At 48.2% G+C, this 10,000-nt stretch overlaps 1 protein-coding gene across 4 annotated transcripts in view; it reads left to right on the forward strand.

The window, feature by feature from the left end:
- Positions 1-10,000, forward strand: part of stab1 (stabilin 1) — a 61,761-nt gene that overhangs the window by 23,258 nt on the left and 28,503 nt on the right. For all 4 annotated transcript variants that reach the window (XM_060068757.1, XM_060068754.1, XM_060068756.1 and 1 more), the window contains exons 33-45: positions 381-482; positions 890-988; positions 1,847-1,975; positions 2,566-2,694; positions 2,995-3,048; positions 3,154-3,267; positions 3,354-3,549; positions 4,222-4,317; positions 4,586-4,631; positions 4,971-5,050; positions 7,169-7,294; positions 7,940-8,013; positions 8,396-8,467. In XM_060068757.1, coding sequence (XP_059924740.1) covers positions 381-482; positions 890-988; positions 1,847-1,975; positions 2,566-2,694; positions 2,995-3,048; positions 3,154-3,267; positions 3,354-3,549; positions 4,222-4,317; positions 4,586-4,631; positions 4,971-5,050; positions 7,169-7,294; positions 7,940-8,013; positions 8,396-8,467 — 1,317 coding nt within the window. The remainder of the gene's footprint in view (positions 1-380; positions 483-889; positions 989-1,846; positions 1,976-2,565; positions 2,695-2,994; positions 3,049-3,153; positions 3,268-3,353; positions 3,550-4,221; positions 4,318-4,585; positions 4,632-4,970; positions 5,051-7,168; positions 7,295-7,939; positions 8,014-8,395; positions 8,468-10,000) is intronic.

Below are 10,000 nucleotides of genomic sequence, written 5' to 3' on the forward strand. Positions count from 1 at the left end.
GCAGGTCATTGAGGAGCAGGTAGGGGTTAGACAGTAACGGCAGGTCATTGAGGAGCAGGTAGGGGTTAGACAGTAACGGCAGGTCATTGAGGAGCAGGTAGGGGTTAGACAGTAACGGCAGGTCATTGAGGAGCAGGTAGGGGTTAGACAGTAACGGCAGGTCATTGAGGAGCAGGTAGGGGTTAGACAGTAAAGACAGGTCATTGAGGAGCAGGTAGGGGTTAGACAGTACAGAGACAGGTCATTAAGGAGCAGGTAGGGGTTAGACAGTACAGAGACAGGTCATTAAGGAGCAGGTAGGGGTTAGACAGTAAAGACAGGTCATTTAGGAGCAGGTATTAAACAGTGCACCAGCCTTACTGTTAATCTCTGTCACACAGCTCTTGGCTCCGCCTCTCTCAGACCTCTCCCCTTACCCCCCGACCCTGATGGGATTCTTAAACTCCTCGTCGAACTTCACATTGTTCAGATACTACGTCCTGGTAGGTCCCCAACCCAACCACTCAACAGCCAATCATGCAGCTGGCAATGCGTATGTGTGTACATATCTGTATATGTGTGTGTGTGTCTTTGTGTGTGTGTGTGTGCGTTCGTTTCTCTTTTTGTGTGTTTGTGGGGGGTGGTATGTGTGTGTGTGAGGGTTTGTGTGTGTGTATGTGTTTGTGTCTGTGTGTGTATGTATGTGTGTCTGTGTGTGTATGTATGTGTGTCTTTGTATGTGTGTGTGTGTGTGTGTTTGTGCGTTTGTGTCTCTACGCGTGTGTGTGTGTGTGTGGGGGGGGGGGGGGGGGGGTTGTGCGTTTGTGTGTCTACATATGTCTGTGTGCCTGTGTGTGTCTATGTGTGTGTGTGTGTGTGTGTGTCTATGTGTGTGTGTGTGTGTGTGTAGCTCTACAAACTGGAGGAGGGCAAGAACGACTTCACCCTCCTGCTGCCAACCGACGACGCAGTCAGACGACACCTGAGCTCCACCAACTCCACCCTCCTGGTAGGTCTAACTCCACCCTCCTGGTAGGTCTAACTCCACCCTCCTGGTAGGTCTAACTCCACCCTCCTGGTAGGTCCAACTCCACCCTCCTGGTAGGTCCAACTCCACCCTCCTGGTAGGTCCAACTCCACCCTCCTGGTAGGTCTAACTCCACCCTCCTGGTAGGTCCAACTCCACCCTCCTGGTAGGTCCAACTCCACCCTCCTGGTAGGTCTAACTCCACCCTCCTGGTAGGTCTAACTCCACCCTCCTGGTAGGTCTAACTCCACCCTCCTGGTAGGTCCAACTCCACCCTCCTGGTAGGTCCAACTCCACCCTCCTGGTAGGTCCAACTCCACCCTCCTGGTAGGTCTAACTCCACCCTCCTGGTAGGTCTAACTCCACCCTCCTGGTAGGTCTAACTCCACCCTCCTGGTAGGTCTAACTCCACCCTCCTGGTAGGTCTAACTCCACCCTCCTGGTAGGTCTAACTCCACCCTCCTGGTAGGTCTAACTCCACCCTCCTGGTAGGTCTAACTCCACCCTCCTGGTAGGTCTAACTCCACCCTCCTGGTAGGTCTAACTCCACCCTCCTGGTAGGTCTAACTCCACCTTCCTGGTAGGTCCAACTCCACCCTCCTGGTAGGTCTAACTCCACCCTCCTGGTAGGTCTAACTCCACCTTCCTGGTAGGTCTAACTCCACCCTCCTGGTAGGTCTAACTCCACCTTCCTGGTAGGTCTAACTCCACCCTCCCTAGGGTGACCCTCCTGACTCCACCCTGTGTGTGTGGGTGTGTGTGTGTGTGTGTGTGTGTGTGTGTGTGTGTGTGTGTGTGTGTGTGTGTGTGTGTGTGTGTGTGTGTGTGTGTGTGTAAAAGGACCCCTCAGTCTTTAGGTACCACTTCCTCAATGGGATTCTGCTTCCTGCCGACCTGAGAGATGGACTGGTGAAAGAGACTCTGCTGGGCGAGGACTACTCGCTGCAGTTCCACCTTAAAAACAACCAGGTACCATCGGCTATAGTTCCACCTTAAAAACAACCAGGTACCATCGGCTATAGTTCCACCTTAAAAACAACCAGCCTTTGTTCAACCTTGGTTTAAGGTTTTCATAAACAAAATGCAAATATGCAGTATTCTGTCTGATGGATCAGGTGTGACTGCGTTTAGAAAGCTTTTGGGCTAGGCGTTGTGAGAAAGATCTTCTCTATTCTGATTGTGTTTGGGGAAATAGTCGAAGCCATACATTTTTCCTAATAGCATTTTTTTGCGGACACAACAAACAGTGCAAACCTATTTATTTTCAGATGTCGCCCATATGATTCAACGCCCTCTTACTGAGACCTTTAACAAGTGTCCGTGGAACCATTCTCCTCTCTCCTCTCCCCTCCTCTCTCCTCTCCCCTCCTCTCTCCTCTCTCCTCTCCCCTCCTCTCTCCTCTCCCCTCCTCTCTCCTCTCTCCTCTCCCCTCCTCTCTCCTCTCCCCTCCTCTCTCCTCTTCCGTCTCCTCTCTCCTCTCCCCTCCTCTCTCCTCTCCCCTCCTCTCTCCTCTCCCCTCCTCTCTCCTCTCTTCCGTCTCCTCTCTCCTGTCCTCCAGACATTGGTGAATGATGCTGTGATTGACAGTGGTTATGTGGATACCAAGTTCGGTGTAGTCATGTTCCTCAATCAGGTCCTCAAAGTTCAGCAGAACCGCTGCAGCCGAAGTGTCAACTTGAGGAGCAAAGTAAGAAACAACTTACTTTATTTTATTATACTATACTACTTTATTATACAGCATTACATAATACTGTGCTGTACAGCAATGTAATCTACTTTACTCTACTCTTTTATATTCTAATGTATCACTGTCTCTAATCAACTCCACTGTTGGCCTCTAATCCTCTCTCTCTCTCTCTCTCTCTCTCTCTCGCGCTCTCTCTCGCGCTCTCTCTCTCTCTCTCTCTCTCTCTCTCTCTCTCTCTCTCTCTCTCTCTCTCTCTCTCTCTCTCTCTCTCTCTCTCTCTCTCTCTCTCTCGTCCCTCAGGGGAGGTGTTCTAGTTGTGAAGGACCTCCCAGATGTTTCTTCAGCTTCAAACCAGTAAGACAGACAGACAGACAGACAGACAGACAGACAGACAGACAGACAGACAGACAGGCAGACAGGCAGACAGGCAGACAGGCTGACCTGTTTTCTGTGTTTCAGACCATGACTAAGTTTCCAGACGGCATGGTGCCCGACTGCTTCTACAGGAAGAGGGTTGGCCCCCGCAGGAGGAACACCCCCGGCTGCAAGGCCACGTGCTTCACGGTCCAAAAGGTGAGCAGCTCACCGATGGGGGGGGGTTTAAGGACCGGCTCGGTTACCGTGCCAACCCCCCCTGTCTCCCCCTGCCGCCTGGCTAGGACCACGCCTGTTGCCCTGGTTACTACGGCCACGAGTGTTACCGGTGTCCGGGGGAGGCGGGCGACGGGTGCTCGGGCCACGGCCGGTGTGAGGACGGCCTCTTCGGCGACGGGGAGTGCCGGTGTTACGAGGGTTTCCACGGCACCGCGTGTGAGGACTGCGAGCCGGGCCGCTACGGAACCAACTGCTCGTCCAGTAAGGAACCTTTAGAACCGCTCAAACACAAGGTGGAACAGAGTAGAATCCCCCGGTAGAACCGACCTGTAGAATATAGTCAAACCAACCAGTAGAATACATTAGAACCCACCAGTGGAATACGGTCCAGCACACCAGTAGAATACAGTAGAACCAACCGTAGAATACATTAGAACCCACCAGTAGAATATAGTCAAGCACACCAGTAGAATACAGTAGAACCAACATGTAGAATATGGTCAAACACACCAGTACAATACATTAGAACCCACCAGTTGAATACGGTCCAGCACACCAGTAGAATACAGTAGAACCAACCATAGAATACATTAGAACCCACCAGTGGAATATATTCAAGCACACCAGTAGAATACAGTAGAACACACATGCAGAATAGATTAGACCCTACCAATACAACCCACAAGTATAATACAGTAGAACCCACCACTAGAATAGATTAGGACACACCAATAGATAACTGTAGAACACACCATTAGAATACAGGAGAACCCATCAGTACAATACAGTTGAACCAACCACTATAACTAATCAGTAGACCACAGTAGAACCCACCCATCGAATAGATCTAAATGTATAGAATGTATTGAACTGACCTGTGTGTGTGTGTGTGTGTGTGTGTGTGTGTGTGTGTGTGTGTGTAAACGTGAACAGAATGTGTGTGTGACCATGGGAAGTGTGAGGACGGTCTAGCAGGAAGTGGGAGGTGTTTGTGTTTTAAAGGCTGGAGAGGAACTTCCTGTGCTGTCGGTAAGTGTTCCGTCTCATGCACAAGATCTTTGTAGCCCCGGTGACATTGGTTCCCCCGGTAACCTTAGTAACCCCAGTGACCTTGGTAACCCCAATGACCTTGGTAACCCCAATGACCTTGGTAACCCCAGTGACCTTGGTTACCCCAGTGACCTTGGTTACCCCAGTGACCCTGGTTCCCAGCCCGGTGTGAGTCTATCTCTAAGTGTCTACTTCTTAATGTCTATTTGTCAGTGTATATTCTGAGTGTGTATATTCTGTCACTCAGAAATCAAAGACGATGTCTGTGGAGGCATTTGTGATGAGAATGCAAAGTAAGGTCTGCCTCCCTGTCCGTCTCCCTGTCGGCCTGTCCTTCTGTCTGTTCATCAGTTCGTCTGCCTGCCTGTTTGCCTGCCTGTCTGTCTGTCCGCCTGTTCGTCTGCTGCCTGGCTGTCTGTTCATCTGTCTGTCTGTCTGTCTGTCTTTCTTTCCGTCCGTCCGTCCGTCCGTCCGTCAGTCCGTCCGTCCGTCCGTCCGTCCGTCCGTTCGTCAGTCAGTCCGTCCGTCCGTCCGTCCGTCCGTCCGTCCGTCCGCCTGTCTGTCTGTCTGTCCGTCTGTCTGTCTGTGTGGTGGGCTAGTGATTGGTTCTGACGGTGTGCTCTTGTTATCAGCTGTATCGCTGGCCCGCGCGGCTCCAGTCCTACGTGCGTCTGTGCTGCAGGATACCACGGAAACGGCACCTCCTGTAAAGGTCTGCCCCCTGCTACCAGATTTTTTTACACAGCTAATAAACAGTTAGTTAACACATATAGCTAGGGTTGCCAACCGTCCCGTAAAATACGGAATCGTCCCTTATTTGGCAATTAAATGTTGCGTCCCGTATTGAACCAATACGGGACGCAATTTGTTCCGTATTTCCATAAATGTCCAATACACATGTCTGTCACACACACAAATACTAAATCTAACAATAATGATCAAAACAAAACACAGGGAATACTACGGTCAGCAAAATTGTCGCGGCGGGATCTACGCAAGACCGGCTCCGGTCATCTGTGTGTCTGCGCATGCGTGTGGTGGTCACGGTTGCCTAGCGACAGACACCACACACCGGCGCTGCTCACAAAACCTGCGCCTTTTAAAAATGTCCGCTACACCCGATACTCCACCACGTCCTCAAAAGCGTAAACGCTTGCAGAAGTACGGACGTGAGTGGGAAGACGCACATCCTTGGCTGGACAGCGTCAGTGGAGATGTTTACAAGGCAAGTTGTTAAATATGTCGGCAAGTGTTTTCAGTGGCGCACGGTGGGCTGTCTGACATCAGACAGCATGCAACAGGACAGCATGCAACCTTCTTCTCTGCAATAATATCCTCTCTCTCTTTGAGGAAGTTGTAAAGAAGCTGGAGAGTGATGAAACCACCTGTGTTGAGTTATATTCCATCATGGAAAACTTCAAGCAAAAGCTCACACAGAGACGAGATTAACAGTTCTATGGCTACTTAACTAAATTGAAGCTGCAGCGTCTCCATCCACTTGATGCTGACATGGCAAGGGCAGATTTTACTGCATTCCTCAACACAGCACTCTCATATGTTGAGAAATGGTTCAACTTTTCTGAAGACTACTGGTTGTTCTCACTGCAACCTCTCTCTCTGCACCATGGCACCATGACCTTTACTGACATTGAGAGGGTGACCACCAAGCTCAACCTCATCCATAAAGTCAACATGGATGAACTTTATGATGAATGCTCCACAGCAAAACCCATTCTGAAGAGGCTCAAAGAAGATGCTGAAGATGAATGGAAGTCCAAAGGTGTGGCTGCCAGGTGGGTGGCTCTCTTTCGAGTAGCTGACCTGCCAAACATGCTGTCTATCACCAGACACATCCTGAGCATCCCAGCATCCACTGGATGTGTGGAAAGGATCTTCTCCAGAATGGCCAACAAATGGAGTGACTGCAGGAACAGGTGCTCCACAGAGCTCATGAGAAGTGAGCTCCTGATCACTCTCAACTTTGAGCAGTCCTGTTCAGAGTTTTACAACAGCGCTTTGAAAGACAAAGAGTTACTCAGTGCTGCAAGGAGTAACAAGAAGTACACCTGCAAAAGAAGTAACAGTTTTGAGGGGAGGAGTAATGTTGAGGGAAGGAGTAATCTTTTGCACTTTCTTTTTTTACATAAGTTTATAAGTGTTTTTGTTGTTTATTTGTACTGGTTTTTTTTGTAAAAATTTTCAAAGAGAGTCCCTATAGTTATGCACTTAAAAAGTAACATGAAGTTCTCAGTTTATTTAGTTTATATTTTAAAAGTTCATTGCTGCACACGCCACACAGAGATTTCATTCAAGATTTAATTGACTGCACTTTATAAGAGAATGTTATGTGGTAATAAAGCATTTCAAGATTTAAGTATGACTAATTCCTTTCTTGATCAACCCTTTACTAAAAACACCAGCACAAAATAAAACATACCACTGCTGCGGGCGCCCCGCCCCACAGGAGTCGGGCCCGTGGTGGGCGTCCCTTATTTTAATTTCTGAAAGTTGGCAACCCTACATATAGCTCACATATGGTAAACACACAGCTAACAACACGTAGCTAACACGTAGTTAACACATAGCTGATAAAACATAGCTTACACATGGTAAACACACAGCTTACAACACATTGCTGCTAACACATACAGCTAGCAGATTGCTAGCAGGAAAATCAGTAAGGAATCAACCACGACGTAGTGCGGTCCAGGGGTACCCAGGATGCTGGCCCCCGCCAGAGTGCATAATGTTCACACACTCTGTGGATCAGAGTCCTGGCTCCACAGTGACCTGGGTCTAGAGAGTCCTGATGTCTACCCTGTCCCCGTAGAGCTGGACCTGTGTGGGTGGGAGAACGGAGGCTGTTCCAAGTTCGCCGCGTGCGCCCGGGTGTCCCCGACGCAGAGGACCTGCGACTGCAAGGACGGCTACTTCGGGGACGGAGTGGTCTGTCTAGGTACCTCTACCAGACTCAGTAACCCTACCGGATACTAACTACCGCTAACTAACCCTACCGGATACTAACTACCGCTAACTAACCCTACCGGATACTAACTACTGCTAACTAACCCTAACTGATAGCTACCACTAATTAACCCTACCGGATACTAACTTCAACTAATTAACCCTACCATACGCTAACTTACACTAATTGACCCTGGCTTACAATAACTCCACTAACTAACCCTACCTGACAATAACTACACTAACTAACCCTACCGTACAATAACTAACACCAACTAACCCTACCTTACAATAACTAACACTCACCAGCTCTACCCTACAATAACTACACTAACTAAGACTCCGTTACACTAACTAACAATAACTAACCCTACCTCACAATAACTACACCGACTAACCCTACCTTAATCTAAATAACAATAACTAATCCTACCTTACACTAAATAACCATAAATAACCCTACCTTACACTAAGTAACACCTACTAACCCTGCATTACACTAACTAACCCTACCTAACACCAACTACCAATACATTACAACCACTAAATGACAGTAGAGCTAATATTAATTAATGCTAACGCGCTAATTCCCCTCACTAAGTCCTCCATTCCCGGCCGTCTTGCTTTGTGTCTTCAGAGGTTGACGGCTGCCTGTTCAACAATGGCGGCTGTGACCGAACCGCAGAATGTACCAGAACCGGGCCCAATACTGTAAGACCCCGTCTGCACCTGCTCCAGTGAAGCCCTAGGCTGGCTGCCATTGGTGATGGCAATAAGCTGCTAGCTGCTCTCTGATAGCTGTATGCTATTAGCTGTTCTTTTCTAACTGCATGTGTGTGGTGTGTGTGCGTGTGTGTGTGTGTGTGTGTGTGTGTGCGTGCGTGCGTGTGTGTCTGTGCGTGAGTATGGATGTGTGCGTTTGTGCATGTGTTTGTGTCTGCATGTATGTGTTTGTGTGTGCGTGCGTGTGTGTGTGTGTGTGTGTGTGTGAGTGCCTGCATGTGTGTGTCTGCGTGTGTGTGCGTGCGTTTGGATCTGTGCGTGCCTGCATGTGTGTGTGTGTGTGTGTGTGTGTGTGTGTGTGTGTGTGTAGACGGCGTGCTCATGCCCGCCTGGGTCCTACTTGTTGGGCCGCAGATGTTCCAAGGTGATGCAGTGCACTAGGGTGAGTCCTCTCATCTAGTCCAGTTAACCCTAACCTAGTTAACCCTAACCAAGACTCATATGGTCTAGTTAACCCTAACCAAGGCTCATATGGTCTAGTTAACCCTAACCAAGACTCATATGGTCTAGTTAACCCTAACCAAGGCTCATATGGTCTAGTTAACCCTAACCAAGGCTCATATGGTCTAGTTAACCCTAACCAAGGCTCATATGGTCTAGTTAACCCTAACCAAGACTCATATGGTCTAGTTAACCCTAACCAAGACTCATATGGTCTAGTTAACCCTAACCAAGGCTCATATGGTCTAGTTAACCCTAACCAAGACTCATATGGTCTAGTTAACCCTAACCAAGGCTCATATGGTCTAGTTAACCCTAACCAAGGCTCATATGGTCTAGTTAACCCTAACCAAGGCTCATATGGTCTAGTTAACCCTAATCAAGACTCATCTGGCCCAATTTCAACGGTCTGAAACGCAAGTGAGAAGCGCCAAGAGCAAGTAGCTTTGTGGGCAGTTCTATGGCGATGTTGCTGTTTTACCGGCGCATAAATGTCTCTTGCGCCCGGCGCAAATCTAAAAAGAGTTGGTCTGAAATAGCCTAATTACCCGTAGGTGTGGTTTGGGCGTAACGTGCAATAAACCAATGAGAGTGCCATCTCCCATCCCCTTTAAGAGCCATGAGCGCAGTTGAATCTGACGAGTTCATATTTTGGCAGCGCGTTTGCAGTCTCCGAGGAGACAGATGCATGACCATATGAATTTCAAACGTCAAATGGCTCAGTTTATGGCCAAATAATATGACCTGATTCACACATGGAATAATGTTCTTCCACAATTTCAGAAATACTGAGTCCTCAAATAACTTTCGGCAAAGAAAACTTAACACACATATGATATGCGGTAACTGTGGTTCTATTTAATGATGTACGCAATACATTAACAAATATAGTTTCTTACCAGTATTATATGCATTATCGTTATCGACTTGTGTTCCTAATAGGCATGTGTCCCCCCGTTAATTTACATTGCCATGGACTGTATTATGCCTTACGTGTTTAGTTTGCGTGTGTTTAAACAGATGGACGCACACATGCGCGCCCGGATTCATTAATTCTTTTACACATACACACACGCGCGCCCGCATTCACTCATTCTATTTAACACTCACTCGCGGCAAAACAAATTTTTCTCACGATCAGGTTATGGGCTTGTACACGATGTCTCTTTCATGAAAATATGTGTTTGCTGTACGGTGTTTGCAGATGCATTGATTTAAAAGTACAACTTATTACCGCTGTATCAGCTGTTCTTTCCCAAATAATTTACCAAGAATGTGTGGCTATGTAGATGAGAGAAGCAGAGTGTATGCGTGAGGTGCACAAGAAACTTTATGCATGCGCCCTTAAAATAGCATCTGAACAACGCGCGCCACTGACTTTAAACCAGGTATTTCCTGGTTTGTGGCGCAATTGTTTTCTGAAACTGCAAGATCAGGGAACTTTTGCGGCAGAACACGGCTTCATCACCAGAGT

Source organism: Gadus macrocephalus, chromosome 13 (genome assembly GCF_031168955.1).
Source record: "Gadus macrocephalus chromosome 13, ASM3116895v1".
Classification (NCBI taxonomy): Eukaryota; Metazoa; Chordata; class Actinopteri; order Gadiformes; family Gadidae; genus Gadus; species Gadus macrocephalus.